We start from the raw sequence: 16,202 nt of genomic DNA, 5'->3' as shown, positions 1-16,202 counted from the left end.
GAGGCAGTGGGGGTCCTTTGTGTGAGAGAGATTCATTTTGCCATCCCTGTGAAAATCTGCCCACACCTGGCCAAGTTATAAGCCCTTGAAAAAACACATTTCTTGAATGCTCAGTAAAGATTTTGATTTTAGCAAGTAACTTCTCTGTAGATTCCATGTTTTGGTCCATCAGAGCTCCTTGTGCTGCCTAGACTGCGCATGGCTCATCTCCACAGCGTGACTGATCACGCCGCAGCTCAGGGCTTCAGTGACAAAGCTTAACTTTCCTTTTAATGGCTGCTCTGAGCTGCTCCATGCTAGAGTGGGGCCAGATAATGGACCTGAGGGCGGTGAGGCTCTCTCTCCTGTGCTCTCAGGGATCCCCCTTCTGGCACCAAGGCAGCGTGGAGGAGTAAGCCATCTGATCTGAATGCAGAGAGGACAAAAGCCAGATCAGTTGGTTGGAGGGAATGCAGAGAGAACCAGGATCTGGGGGAGCAGGGAGACTGGTACTGGCTGGACAAGGAGGCTGAGACTAGGAACAAAGGTAGAAGGGGCAGAGGGAGGGGAGATGGATCTGACAAGGAGCTGAGGCATGAGAGGAGAATTGGGACTGGTGAGGCAAAGAGATTAGGACCAGGAGCCAAGAAAGGCAGAAACTGGGCTTTGGCACTAGGCAAGGGGTGAGGAAGGACACTGACTATATGAGAAAGAGCCAGTGGTGGATGAGGGGAGGGACACATAGGAGGAAGAACCAAGAATGGGGAAGTGGGGCTGCCTAGGAAAGAGAAAAAAAACTAGAGAATAGCGCGTGGGGAGGGGGTGACTGAGACTTGGACATGAACCCAGAGAGACTGGGATTATTATGAGAAGCCTGAGGAATGGAGACTGGGGCAAGGAGCCGGGGGTGGGAAAGGGACAGAAAAGAGGCAGGTTGGCAGTGACAGAGCAAAAGGGGTCAGGCTTGGATGGAATGGGCCCACTGGCAAAGTGTGTGTGTGTGTGTGTTTCATCCCTCTCTAGTCCTGGTTTTCACAGGTGGTCACTCATTTTCTGGTTGCCTGACTTGAGACCTTGGGGGTCTGATTTACAGAAGTGCTGAGCTCTCGAAGCTGCCGCTGAAGTCAATGAGAACTGTGCTTTGAAGTTATAAAGAGCTAAGGACTGCAAAATTAGACCCGAAGTGTTTAAAATTGAGCATCCAAATTTAGTGGAAACTTAAATGTTATCTTTCTGTGCCTCAGCTCCCTCCGCCTGTAAAATGACCATCACCTCAGAGGGGTGTTGTGCAAGTAAATTAATAAATGTTTGTGAAGTACACAAATCTTATAGTGATGAGTGCTGGAGGAAGCCCATGAGGAAATCAATAATTCTTCTTCAAGTGCTTGCTCGTATCCATTCCAGTAGGTGTACGCGCCGCGCGTGCACGTTCGTTGGAGAACTTTTACCCTAGCAACTCCAGTGGGCTGGCAGGTCGCCCCCTAGAGTGGCGCCGCCATGGCGGGTGATATATACCCCTGCCGGCCTGCCAAAATGTGTCTATTATATCTGCTCTTCCTGACTTCAGCTACTCTTGACAAGGCTCCCAGCTCCGCCAGCATGTACAACATAGTAACATCACCTCAGAGTGAGAGCTGTGTTCACTATATGCCCTGTAGCGGCTTACAGTAAATTAATTAGAGATGTTTGTGAAGTTCACAATCTCTTACTCAGTGTATGTAGTGATGGATGAAAGCCATGACGCCCCATGAGAGAATATCATAATAAATGTCTATCGTCTACAAGGAGCTCTCTGAGGACTCGGCTAAAACGATATACCTCATCCTCAAGATAAGGTGTTAACCGCTGTCTTAAAAAATTCAAAACCTTCTTTAGCATGCTAGCAGTTGTTACGTATCAGTATGAAGTAACTTGTTACTTCCTTGTGCACTCAATCGCAGCGCTGGCTAGGCTCACGTCCCTGCGCAAGTTGGCGCCGCCATGGCGGGTGATATAGTACACCTGCCGCCTGGCCGCTCCTCAGTTCCTTCTTCGCCGCCGTGTCGGTCGTTGGAACTGTGGAAGCGCGCATAGCTGACCTCCACGTCCCTACAGCTTCTCTTGTTCATCTCTTACAGTTCTAGCTGTGTTAGGTGTAGTTGTAGTTTACTTAGTAAATATAGTTGTTAGTTATAGTTATAAGTTCTTGTGTATATATATAGTTAGTTTAGTTAGTGGGTTCGGCCTCTAGCCCTTTCCGCCCTCAAAGCGCCGGGCCTGGATGCCTTGGTTCGCCGGGATTCAAAGCGTGCTCCGGCTTGGTAAAAAGCCGATGTCCCCACAGTGAATCCCCCGCGCCTGCTTAAAAGTGCTGGGGAATCACACGGTACTCGGAGAAGTGCCGCATCGGCGCAAAGGCCTCCGGCCTGCGAACTAAGAAGGCAGCGAAGACCAGCGGCTCCGGATACGCTCCTTACTGGAAGTGGCAACTTCACCCGCGCCCTCGGGCACCGAGCCGCGGCTCCGGCACCGCGATCCTTTCCAGCACCGCGAAAAATGCAGCGGCACCACCCTCTCCGGCACCCTGGCTCCTTGGGAAGAGGCCCTTGTCATCCTCTTACCCCGGCTAAGACAGCCCCGGAAGGAGCACCCGATGCCGACGCCGGGCCGCCGCTGGCCATGCCAGGGGCTTCGTTGACTCCGGGCCCGAGGGTCCGTTCGAGTCCGATCCCTCTTAGCTCCCCGCCACAAGATCTGGCGTACAGCTCATCAGTCCCGTTCCACACCTGAGATCATTCTCGTCGGCAAGGGACCTTATTGCCTTGACGGAGCCTGGCTGCTCCCAACCCCCGGCACCGCGGTTGCGGGTTGTACTTTTCCACAGGGCAAACCGACCTCCGGAATGCAAGCACCGTCCCGGAGTTTCTCCGGGTCCGGCACCGAGCACGCTCCCGGCACTGATCCCGGTCACGGCACCAATCCCGATTCCCGAGGGAGGTCTGGTTCGAGGCGCCGCCTCGCAGTCCCGGCACCGCTCTCCCCGGGCGGCACCGGTCGTACTCGCCGCGCCGATCGTCTTCACGTCGGTCCCTGATACTCCCGGCACCGCTCCAGCTCCAGCCACCGCTACCGGCACGTGTGACTCGAGGAGCCCAATTCACGGCACCGAAGGTCCAGATCCGGACCTCCCGGCACCCGGCTGGTGGCAGGTCCCAGTCCAGAAGTCCCGGCACCGGGTACAGCTCACGGCACCCCCCCGCACGAGGAGGCGTCGCCAATCAAAGGGCGCTGGACTCGTCACTAACTCGCGTTCCGCCCCCCGGGCCCTCTCGACAGGGTTTCAGTCTCTTCAGGGCGGACGTGTCTACCGGACGTTGAAAGGCCGCCTGCCCTCTTTCTGAGGGTCACCAGTGAAATGTCTGCAAGCAAGTGGGATTCTGGACCCTGGGCATATCAGCAAGCACCAGGGGATCAGCAATTTCACCACGTCGTCTGGCTCCGAGCGTAGGGCTCTGGAGGCTACTGTTTCACGCCCCCCCACCATCCCCTGCAGAGGAACAGTCCGCCCACCCGCTGAACTGACACCCGCAGCAATAGTCCAGGGCGAAGCTAAAACTCCAATGGCCCAAAACCGCTATTCATATGCGCGCCCCTAACCCTAAGGGGCCCAAAAACCCCATTTCCAGGGGCCTCCTAACCCTGGGGGCCCGAACCCACCCATTTCCAGGGGCACCTAACCCCAGGGCCCCCAAAAACGCATTCTCAGGGACTACTAAACCTAGGGTGCCTCCAACTGAATTCCAGGGGCCTCAACACAACCACCCTTGGAACAATAACCCTTCATAAAGACCATACAAGCCAACGCCACCACCATCTGGCAGTCATCGGCTTCCGTTCCCTCCGCTGCTCGGGGTGTGGAGCGCAAATATATGGTCCCCTCGAAGGGATACGAGTATCTGTATGTACATCCAGCCCCATGTTCCCTCGTCGTTCAATCTGTGAACGAGAGGGAACGGCATGGGCAAGAAGCTCCGGCCCCAAAATCCTGTAGAACAAGCCCGGCTTTATTAAATGCCCAGCTGCATTGCGACAAAGCAACACAGTCACATGGTCTTTAGCTGCTTTGAAGCCAGGGGCTTGTCTTTCTGATTTTGAAATGTAAGTGCGGGTGGGCATTTTTTTTCCAGAAGAGCCCAGTCTCGTCAGCTTTAAAAACTTGTTCTGGAAGATAGCCCCTTTCCTCTATGATTTTCTTTAATTGTTCGGGGTAGGCTTTTGCTGCGTCCTCATGCAGCTTCACCAGTAGTCTGTAGTCATGGATGCTAAGAGCCTTTTCTCTCAACATGTTGCCATCAATAGACACACGTTTACAGTTCCTGTCTTCCAGCCATAAGTTTAATGCCTTTTCAGTCTTCACTAAGGTCTTATCACGCACTTGGCTCATCACCTTAGCAGTTACTGGAGCACTTGATGCCATGGCTTGACGAATTTCTGTCTCTCGAATCTTGATGGCACGGATGCTAGATCTGTTGCGACCGTATTTACATGCCACGTTGGGGATGGACATACCGTCTCTCAGTAAGTCCAACACGGCCAGTTTTTCCTCCAGCATTGGAACACATCGCTGTTTCTTGGGTTGAGCAGCAGATGAAGTAGGTGCCTTGCGTTTAGGGGCCATGTTATACAGTACAAAAAATACATACTGTCTTTTTAAACAGTACAGGCACAGCAGAATCTCACTTAGCACGGCGAGATGCACACAATATGAGAGGCACAGGGGGGCTGAGTACTGTAATGGGAACAGCAGATTTGCTTCTCACACTCACTCCGGGGCAGACACACTATTTAAACTTTTTTTTTCCCCAACCCTCCAGGGTTACTATAGAGGAAACCCTTATCACAGGCCTAAAGACAAGCTGTTGCTGTCAAGTCCGCCCCCCCAAAATACTTTAGTGGGAACAGCAGATTTGCGTCTCACGCTGGTGGAATCGTCCATTTTTTTTCTTTCTCCCGACCGCGCAAAGCTGGAATCGCGCATGTTAAATGCGCGTAAGATGCAACAGACATGTATGTGGTCATGGAGGTATGTGGTCATGTTTATTGTACTGCAGTACAGGTGGTAGAACAAAAAAATAAACATGGTGGCTGTTAACTGTAAGGTCTGTCTGTGTTCCTACCCAATTTTGATGGGCCTGTTTAACTGTGGAGATGGAAGGATGTGCCGGGTGAAAAGATACTAGAGTGGAGGAGCTGTGGTAACTGGGAAGCTCCCAGATTCTTGGTGTACTGCAGACCTGCTCACTATCTTGAAAGCTGAAACAGAAGAGTGGTGACTGGTTCCTTTTAAGCTTCTTTGTTTAAAACAGATGTCCGTTCTGTGCTGTGCTCCCACAGAAGAACACGTGCATCAAGGGACCCTGCCATTATTCCTCTGGTAAATGGGAGCAAAGGACAGAGAAAGAAAGCCACTAGTGCATGCCTGTTAATAGTCATTATTTGTTTGGAACATTCCCAGATTCTGAAAACTTCTTCTGAGAAGCTGCAGCTCCCAGACTGTGGCAAGCAGCTATTCAAAAGCCCATACCTTTTTTCTCGCCAGCTTGCTTCTCTTAGGTGCAGACTCCTAGCTCTGGCTTCCTGCAGGTGCCTGTGGAGCTGTGCCCAGCTGAACAAGGAGCTGGAGGCCAGGTTTTTACACTGAAGAGAGACATGTGCTGTAGGTAGTAGTCCACTGAGCAACACAGAAAGAAGCCTCCATACTTTTTGGGGAGCAAAAATAGTCAGCAGGGGATAGATGTCACAAGTTGTATGGGGAGGTTATGGACAGGAGGGAAGAAATCAGAGCAGTGTTATTTTCAGGGTATGATATTTTAAATCAGCCAGTGGTCTGGGAACTACTGGAGTGTTCCATGTGCACTCTGCTGATTCTGAGAGGATTTCTCTTTTCTTTTTTTCTCATGTTGTATGAAGAAAATAACCTGCTCAGAGGTTACACAAATATGTCCTCCGGCTGGGGGTCTGGCAGTGCCTGGGTTCCTGCTGTTTTGGAGAATTGTTGCCAACTCCAGGAGAGTGGGGTAGAGAAGAGAAAAAAGTATAGCAACAGTGGGTGGGGGTGGGGGGGAAGTGTGGAGAAAAGCTGTGGGGAAGGAAATGGAAAAGAATGACTGTGAAGGATCTGGGAGGGGAAAAATGCAAGGGGAATAGGAGAGAGAAAGGGAGACAAACTGATAAAGAATGAAAATGTGGGAGACAACACTGCGACGCTAAGAGCTGGGGGCTTCACAGCGGGCAGAGACTGGAAGAAAGAGGCAGAGGAAAGTAGGACAGCACTCAGAGAGCTAGTGGGAAGAAAAAAAATCACCAAATGCATAAAAAAGTAAAACTTGAGGACAGAAGAACAGCAGATAAAAACAAGAGGGGAAAGTAAGAGAGCATTTTTTTTGCAGAGTCTAACACAGAAGCGCCTGATCTTGTTGTGGCCTCTAGGTGTTACTAAATTATAAATGGTACATAATAAAGAATAGATAATTAATATATGAGATGTAGAAGTGAGAACAAGGATTGGAGAGGAGGTGTCCAAGTACAGCTCAAGTTACAAATGAAGAAGTCTTCCATGCAGAATCCAGTCACTTTAAGTCAGTCATAGCACAGTTCTCTGTGCTGTGCCTCAAAAGTCAAAATGAAAAGTCTTACTGCAAAGAAAAGGCAATTAGGGTGGGATTTTCAAGTTCTCAGCATTGGTCTAACTCTGCTTCTGTTGAAGTCAGTCCCATTGATTTTAAATAAGAGCAGAATTAGGAAAGTGTTGAGGGCTTTTGAAAATCCTACTGTTAATTCCCAAATGAGGGCTCATACAATTGAATTCTCTTAGGGTCAGATGATTCCCCAAATGCCTAACCTGGATAGCTCTGTAGCTTACTGACCCAAAAGAAGGGGCGATGTTTTTATTTAAAGATGCAGTTAGCATTGTAGTATAAGGCCTTGTCTACACTGGCAAGTTTTTGCGCAGTAATGCAGCTTTCTGTGGTGTAGCTCTCGAGATTTACACACTGCCAAGCCACTTAGTGCTTAACTATACAGTTACAATGCTATAAAAAAACCCACCCTAGCGAGAGGCGTAGAGCTTTCTGTGCTGGGGCTACTGTGCTGTGGTGCCAGTGTAGACACCCTGGTCAAATACAGCGCTGTCATTGGCCTCTGGGAGGTGTCCTACAATGCCTGTTCTTGCCTCTCTGGTCATCAGTTTGAACTCTACTGTCCTACCTTCAGGTGACCAACCACGAGTCCCACGCCTTAAATTTCTTGGGAATTTTGAAAGTCCTCTTCCTGTTTGCTCAGTGATATATGCAGTGGTCTCTGCGCCTCTTTGCAGGTGACCATGTCTGCTACATGCACCAGGCAATCCCCCGCTTGGGGCATTGTCGAGCTACTGAACCTCATGAGCATTTGGGGAGAGGAGGCTGTCCAGTCCTAGCTGCACTCCAGCCATAGGAATTATGATACTTATGGATAGATTTCATGATGCATGACAGAAAGGGGCCATGACTGGAACACACTGCAGTGCAGCGTCAAAATGAAGGAGCTGCGGAAAGCCTACTACAAGGCAGGGGGAGGCAAAGCACCGCTCCTATGCTGTGCCCACGAGCTGCTGGTTCTACAAAGAGCTGGATGCGACCCCCCTGTGAAGGCCACTGTGGATACTTCGGTGGCTCACGTGCCAGGAGAGAGTGGAATGAACCAGGAGGGGGAATCTTGGACGAGGATGTGGAGGGGGACTTAGAGGCAGAAGACGACTCGGAGCTCAGAGATGCATTCAACCAGGAGCTCTTCTTTACCCCAGAGGAGGCTAGCCAGTCACAGCTGTCAGAACTTGGTGAATTGCAAACAGGAAAGGAGGCCCCTGGTGAGTGGCTTTGATTTTGGGAATTGCTGAAGCAAGTTGTTGGGGGCAGAAGGGTTGCAGAAAGCAGACTTCTGTCTGTATGATGTGCTTATCACCGCGTACCTAGTCTGAGTGGTGGAACAGGATTTGATTGACTCCCTCACTTCACGGGAATCTGCCTCAGCGATGTCCACGAAACTCATAGAGATACAGGGCAATCCACTGCTGCAGGTTCTTTGGCAGAGCTGTTTTGTCTCTTGCCCCATTAAGGGTAACTTTCCTGTGCTACTCTGCCATTACTGAGGGTGGGGTGAGGTGGGAGGGATGGCCATTACTGCACACAGGCGAGTCACATAAGGGCCAGGGTGGAAACTGCAGTCTTCAAGAAGACCCTCCCTTGATTCCCTGCTCACCCTCAGCAGCGCGATATCTTCCATAATGAACACAGCCTGTGGAAAATATGGGGACAGTAATGATTATAAGCCCCCCCCCCCCCCACAGTGCTGGCTCTCCACAAGAGCTCAGTGTACAGTAAGGTCCTGGAACACTGATTTCCTCTTCCCCTGTGGTTACTCACCACCATTTTGGGGGTCTTTGGTTCATGTGTGCTTGCCTGGGATCAGCCAGTTAGTGATAGTTATGTGAATAGTGATTATGTTTTAAATCACTGCATCCGTGGTCTGTGTGTGGCAAACAGTTCCGCTTCTTTAAAATGTTGCATTTTGGTTTCACAGATATGACCTTGGGAGCCCAGCCTCCCTCTTTGTTATCGCCAGCTGAATGTCTGCGTGGAATTAGAAAGCGGCCATGAAGAAATAAAGAGGACTTTCTGCATGATGTCATGATGCACTCTGTGGCTGAAAAACAGGAATTGAAGGAGTGGCGGAACAGTGAGAAGAGGGACTGAAAGGAAAATGCAGCATGCCAGAATGAAGCCGTGGAGTGACTCTTAAATGTTATGGAGCACCAAGCGCACATGCTCCAGGCGCTACTACCACTGCAAACTGAGCATCTCTGCACCCGCCCTCCCCTACAACCATTGTCACAAAACTCTTTCCCATGTGCCCCCCCGCCCCCCAAGACACCGCCAACACACTCTTATCAACCTTCTGGCTCCAGTCTGTACCCACTGCATTCCACTCGTGTCCCATCACAGTCCAGCACTGCGGACTCTTAGTACCCACTGCACTCCATGCCTGTCCCTCTGCAGTTTAGCCCTGCTGAAATACAGTATTCTCTGTACTGTACTCCAGAGGAGATGGTTGGATATGATACCTGGACATACACAAATCTTTAACCATCCCAGGACCCCCTCTCCTCTTGAGACCCTCCCTTCCCCCATCCTCCACGGTGCTGATGTTTTTTTGTTTCTTTCTCCTGCGGTGGTTTTTTAAATAAAAGAATTGTGTTGGTTTGAAAGCAATCTTCATTCCATTAATGGAAAGCAAACAGAGCTCTTCAAAGCAACAGGCGATTTTCTTAAACCTTCATAGTGCATCATCTGCACTAATTACAATCACCTCCTAGCATTTCAAGCACTGCACTCCTGAGCATAGCAACAAATATTAGTGGCTTTCAGCTTCAAATTGCTGCCTCAAGGTATCCCTGATCCTTATGGCCTCGCGTAGCGCTCCTCTAATAGTTCTGGTCTCTGGTGGTTCAAATTCAGCCTCTTGGCGCTGAGCCTCAGTGGTCCAGATCTGAGTGAAGCTTTCACCTTTCCTTTCACAAATATTATAAAGCGTACAGCACACGGCTATAAGCATAGGAATATTGTCATCAGCCAGATCCAGCCTCCTATATAGGCAGCGCTAGCTCTCTGTAGTCATTCTGCACTTGCTCAGCCTGTTTTTGAACTGCTCCTTGGTCTTTCAAGCATTTGAAGGAATATGAAGAAAAATTAAGTTAGGATCAGAGAAATTGCTATAAAGGATCAGAATTATGGTCCATCCAGTCCAGGATCTTGTCTCTGATAGTGGCTGATACCAGATATTTCAAAGAAAGATGAAACAGTCTACATAATGGACAATAATAATGTACTCAAAGGGGAAGTTTGTCTATCTCCTGTTATTTAGTGGCTTGATAGTTTGTGCCTTATACATTTTTTATTGTATCTAAGGTTCTTACTATTAATATATATATGTGAATGTTCTTACTATTCATATATATACATTATTTATTTGAATGCTGCTACTTTTTTAATAAATGGAAATATCTTCTTAGTGTTGTCTTCAAAACTAGCAATTTATGAATGGGCATATGACTTTGGAAGAATATTAATTAATAGTAACTTTGTGCATTCTTTAGAACAGTGTTTCCCAAATGATTGGTCTTAAGCCATTGGTGTCTTCCAGGAAGGGTCTAGGTGTGTCACCTGTCACCCATCCAATCAGTCCCCGCCTCCATGTGTGCCCCGAAGCACTAACCCCAGCTTCTCACTTCTGCTGGGCCGTGGCAGCAGGCAGTGATGTGGGGAGCAAGATCTGGTCACCTGCAGTAGCAACGTGGAGGAAGTGGTGAGAGCTAGTGAATGAACATTTAGCAGCCTGTTAGTGGGGGGTGTGTGTGTGTGTGTTTGTAGTGGAGGGAGATGAATAATAGGTAGGTCCCTGGTGGGTCACCTTAGTAAAAAGTTTGGGACCACAGCCTTAGAATATTAGGTCAGTTTGGATTGACTGTATGACAGCCGATCATACTTTAAACAGTATGATTGACAATGACCTTTTATCTGAGAAAATAAAAACTCACTAGTCAGCCTCCAACCCTCCTCCAAGAACATGAATTAGCAGATACTTACCTGTAGAAAATTCCACTTGAAGTTAAATATCTTTCTTTTCTCTAGATGTCAAGCAACAGGAAGGTAGAAGGGGGCCATCTGGTTTAATACCTGGGTTGAATCCAAGTTCTTGACATTAATGTGACCTTGGGTTAAAGCCAACTACTTTCTGTATCATATGAAATTCTTAGTGAGTTAAGGTCACTTTTCCTACTGTGGCTTGGTCTAATCTTGTCAGAATCTTAAACCAGAGCTGCCAGCTCCTAGCATTCAAAAATCATGAGTCAGGCCCAAAAGAATCATGAGATTTTTTTTAAAGTAACACCTTTACGTCCTCTCTGGTGTTTGAAATTTTAGGATTCATGTTTCCCACCTGTTCTTTGCAACCAAGAGGTTAGTGACATGACTCCAGGAGCTGGATCTTTCAGTAAAGACTCAATAAAATCACCAGAATTAGCAAAATTGCTAAACTTATTGATAGCTTATTTACAGGTAATAGGTTTCCTTTCGGGTTTTTTTCTCCAATTTATTTTGTATTTAAGGTGATAAGACTCCATTGAAAATGGAGTTTCATCAGACTAGTTTATGGAAGGTGGGTGGTGGTAGCACGTGCTATATGACGGGGCAAGAGACTTGTCTCTTCAGGCTATATGTAAAGTTATTTTTATACCTTGGTATATTCAGTATCATATTTTAGTATTTTCAGTGTATTTGGCAAATTATCATTTAATTGTCATTTTCCTCCCTCCATATTGCAATTCAACAGCCTCTCTCCTTCAATAAAGTTTGAGTTTCTGCTAGTTAGCACTGAGTAGCTCAAGATTGTGTCAGGGTTCTGCTAGCATGGAGTAGCTTAATGACATCTTGCTAGATAGGACATCAAAAGTAAATCTTTGTTAATTGACGCTGTGCAGCTAGTTGTCCTCTTTTTGTGGTGGCTGTCACGCTGTCTGGAGTGGCGCATGACCATGAATGCCTACCTTAGGGCAGACATCGCAAACTGGTGGTATGTTCTGTAATTGGGTTTTACCAATGTAGTAACAAATGTGAACTCCCAAAGTAGTACAATAGTCTTACATGGAGTCACAGCCAGTCCCTGAAGACACTCCAGTCTATTTTGTCACCCAGGCAAACTGGACTATGTGATAAGTGGTCATTTACAACAACAACAACAAAAAAAATCATAAAATATTCCAGTTGCACCCAGTCCAAAGAGACCAGTCACTCACCTGGGTCGATTTGCGCCCCAGATCTCACACTAAATACAATGCTGGCAGCCAGTTCTGTAGTAAACTAAGTAAAGGTGTATTAATTGAGAAAAAAGGAGTTGTTCAGAGGTTAAAGCAGGTGAAAATATATGTAATAGATGAGTCAGAGTCTATAACTTTGAAAGGTGGCAGAGATGTAGTAATCTGCCAGTTCACAAAAGTTTTTTAGGGCTACACGGAGTAACTCTGGGGACCTTAGTCTTCTCTTTCAGTTTGAATCCAAACAGTGCAGAAATGAAGAATTCTTCCTTGTGTCCGTATTTATAGCTTCTTCTCACACAAACCTAGCTGACGGCAACGGTTCCCACACAGGCCTCTTCTTCTGAAGGGTCGGGAGGGATTCACTTAACAAAGTCTTTGATCCTTGATCTCGCACAATGGCTAATTTTTTGGTTAACGAACAGGTTTTAAGAAGCCATCATTTGCATTCTTTGTTGTTTGATGGGTTACTTAGTTATAGGGATATATACAATGCAGATGTTTGCTGTTATGTTCTGACTTGGCATATAGTTGAGCGAGAATAATATATGCAGCATCCTACAAGCATTTTATAAACCACATTCTTCTTATCTTAACATGTACTATTTATTTTGATAATGCTAACACACAGATAAGCAAGACTGGTTTCCAACTATGCACTTGTAAGTGTTCAGGGAGGCCTGAGGCTTTGGCATCAGCTGGCACCTGGTCTGTCAGCCTCACGGTGGCTATAAATCTTCTCTCTGTATTTATCTTGTATCATTCTGCTGGAATATGAAAGGTAATTTCTTGTGGTATGCTTGTTCCCTATCATAAATATTTGTTCACACTTTGATATTTTTGTCATAATTTGCGTTCTATCTAAGCCACAATTCCTTGTCCTTTTTTAAAATATATAAATAAAATTATAATACTTTTGCGGCTTTGACAATACTCGTCAGCTTACCATAAAGAATATTTTTGAGCTCTTAGTATCCATAGTACTGTCAAGTAAATACAGTTTGTGAGTATTCTCACTTTGTATTACTGAATCTTTGTATTGAATTAGAGATCTGCTGACAAATTTCCTTTATTAGCTGTGGCATATAGCCCATAACAGTATTCTTACTAGTTCTCTTCCTATGCACGCTTTCTCCCCCTAAACACACTTTCTTTTATACTACTGTAGGCATAGAAGTTGAGATTAACATTAACTTCAGTGAGTGGCTGGCTAAATCCCCCAGTCAGCTTTGAAATCTGAATCTGAGTGTTTATTCTAGAAAGTTTGGTAGGGACTCTGGTCTTATTTTTAATTGATATCTTCAGGAGAGTGGTGAGGATGAGGTAATGGGAGAGGGTTTGTAGGTGTTGTCTGTCAATGATTACTGATAACAAGTTATAATCAGCCAGCTGTTGACAGAATGATTTAATGGTTGAGCAGCAGAACCCATCAGATATATCTGGACCTGCACTAGGTCTGTCAGTCCCCTAACAGATCTTGCCCCTGAAAGAAGCTGTCCTTAACCTGGAGCAAGAAGTGGTCTGGCTATAATAAAGATGTTATCTTCACACTCCCAGACCAAAGATAAGATCCAGACTGTGTCCTACTGTGAATTGAGTTGGAAATTTTGTGGGACAGTCCTGTGATTTCAAGCTGGCCATGAAATCCCATTTTGATGTGAACACTGAAATCCAGCAGAAGGAATAAGTATTGATTATTCCTAGTTAGGCTGGATGTCAATCAGAACTTCTTGTCAATAAAACCTGAGTCTTTACAAATGTCTCCCAAGGAAAATTGAGAGTCCCATCACGAGTCACTTTTAAAACAAGACTGAACAAAGTTCTAGGACGGGGTTGACAACCTTTGGCACGCAGCTTACCCTGGCAGGCCAGGCTGGTTTGTTTCTCTGCCGCGTCCGGAGGTTCGTTCAATCCCAACTCCCACTGGCCGTAATTCGCTGTCCCAGGCCAATGGGGGCTGCAGGAAGGGTGGCCAGAACATCCCTTGACATGCACCGCTTCCTGCCGCCCCCATTGGCCTGGAGCGGTGAACCCCGGCCAGTGGGAGCCGCGATCAGCTGAACCTGTGGACGCTGCAGCTAAACAAACCGGCCTGGGCCACCAGGGTGCTTACCCTGGTGAGCAATGTGCCAAAGGTTGTTGACCCCTGTCCTAGAAAAATTCTGTAAAGAGCAAGGATGGTGATTAATTGGAGAGGGTTCAGAGAAGAGCCACAAAAATGATTATAGTACAGTCTTAAAAAACATGCCTTATAGTGGTAGACTCAAGAAGCTCTCTCCACGTAACAAAGAGAAGGTTAAGGGATGACTTGATCTCAGTCTAGAATTACCGACATGGGGAACAGATATTTGATAATGGACTCTTCGGTCTAGCAGACTAAGGTATAACAAGATCCAGTGACTGAAAGTTAGACACATTCATGTTGGAAATAAGGTGTAAATTTTTAACAGTGAGGGTAATGAACTATTTGAACCAGTTACTGGTGGCTGTGGCGGATTCCCTATCACTGACAATTTTAAAATCAAGACTGGATGTTCCTTTAAAAGAGATGCTCTAGATCAAAAGGAATTATGTGGGAAGAGTTCTATGGATTGTGTTATACAGGAGGTCAGACTAGATCACAATGGTCCCTTCTGGCTTTGGAATCTATGAATCAATGCTGCATTGGCAGGGAATTGGAGCAGCTTACACTAAGGGGTCTATTTCAACTTCACCATCTGTGATACTACTTTGTAAGTTAATTGTATTTTTATTACATAAAACTGCCTTTAGAGTGTACATTTATGTTGCATGAACTGTGAACTCTGGTTCCGGAGGTTAAAAACAGGAAACTTGTCAGTTCTGGGGAAGCTGAGTTGGGACAACTGCATTGCCTTTTCAGTTTCCTGGTTTATAGTCAGATAACTTTAGAATGTTATAAATACTTGGTGTTTGTTAAGTCAAAGTAAATATACCATTTTATTCATAGAAATGAAGTGGCATATTAGCAACCAATACTTTCGGAACCTTTGCATAATTAGTTAACTTTTAAATGTCTCTGAATTTTTGCCAACAGGATTGATCGTAAGATGTCAAGCGCTCATACAAATTATAAACTGGATGAAGCCCAGGCCATAATGAATGAGCTCCGAACCATAAAAAAGGCTATTTGTATGGGTGAGAAAGAAAGGCAGGACCTTATGCAGGTAAGAAACTTTGTACTGGATGAATAGCTACAAAATTTTTTTTTGCATTTTTACTCCTGATCTATGGCAAAATTCTCAAACTCAAAATCACATCCTCTGATTACTAAATAAAATTGAACACCTAACTCTCCAGGACTGTCAAACTTGCACCTTTCTTGACCATTCAGTTTATCTCCAAGAATGAGTCAGGGTTTGCAAAACTTCACTGATTTCTAGTAGCCTGAACACTTAACCAGCTAGCCTGTTTGAAATATCTTGTCTGAAATAGCCTTCCTAAAGCCATTCCTCAGTTGTTATTTCCATGCAGACTATATCAGTTTCCCTCTCCTTTTCATGCATATCTTATCGGGCTTCTCTTCACCACTATATATAGTGGTTGCTGCCTGCCAAGCTCTTCTTTCCAGTAAGCTGAGCTAGGATTCTCTTCACGAGGAGAGGCTACACCCTCTTGATTGGTCTGTGGTACTTACAACGCTGCCTCTGCAGGCCCATGCTGAAATATGGAGAAGCTTGCCTCTTACCTACCCAGTAACATTTGGGAGAGTTGTGCCTATTGGCATGGAGAAGGGCAAGACTGGAAATAAGTTAGGAGACAGAGTGAGAGCAGAGATGCTCCCAGTACTCTTCTGCGGGTTTGTCTTACTCTAACCATACACAGGTGTTCCTTGACTTCTCCTTCCTTTCTGGGGAAGGAGCGATAGTTTTCTTTTTCCTGGGCATCCATATATCTACAGGTATGCTTGTTATCCTGGACAAGTCAGTCTTTTCCATCTCTGTCTTTTAGAGAAACGATTTATTGTAATTGTAGATATTATGTATTTCACAGCAATTTGTGGTTGAGATGTAGTATTAGTTTGTTTTTGAAGAACAATAGAAATAAGAAAGATGCAGCTCATTAATAGTTCTTGCACAAGGCTTTGAATTCTATTTCCAAAAGTCTTTTCATTTTAGAAATAGTTAATTTTAAGGGGAATCTTTTCTAGCTGTTCTTCCTGATGAATTCATGTGTCAAAAAAACAAATGCACATCCATTGACAGTATGTGGACTTGTATGCATGTAACATGTATGTCCAAAATGATCTGGACAAATTGGAGAAATGGTCTGAGGTAAACCGGATGAAGTTCAATAAAGACAAATGCAAAGTGCTCCA

At 46.1% G+C, this 16,202-nt stretch overlaps 1 protein-coding gene across 2 annotated transcripts in view; it reads left to right on the top strand.

Moving 5' to 3' along the window:
- The window catches only part of WWC3 (WWC family member 3), a 181,995-nt gene that overhangs the window by 86,141 nt on the left and 79,652 nt on the right, over nt 1-16,202 (top strand). For both annotated transcript variants that reach the window (XM_032779753.2, XM_032779752.2), the window contains one exon: nt 14,922-15,051. In XM_032779753.2, the coding sequence (XP_032635644.1) occupies nt 14,922-15,051 (130 nt within the window). The remainder of the gene's footprint in view (nt 1-14,921; nt 15,052-16,202) is intronic.

The sequence above is a fragment of the Chelonoidis abingdonii genome, chromosome 1 (assembly GCF_003597395.2).
Source record: "Chelonoidis abingdonii isolate Lonesome George chromosome 1, CheloAbing_2.0, whole genome shotgun sequence".
NCBI lineage: Eukaryota > Metazoa > Chordata > Testudines > Testudinidae > Chelonoidis > Chelonoidis abingdonii.
The sequence above is the reverse complement of the archived record's forward strand: the minus strand, read 5'-3'. Positions and strand labels throughout refer to the sequence as shown.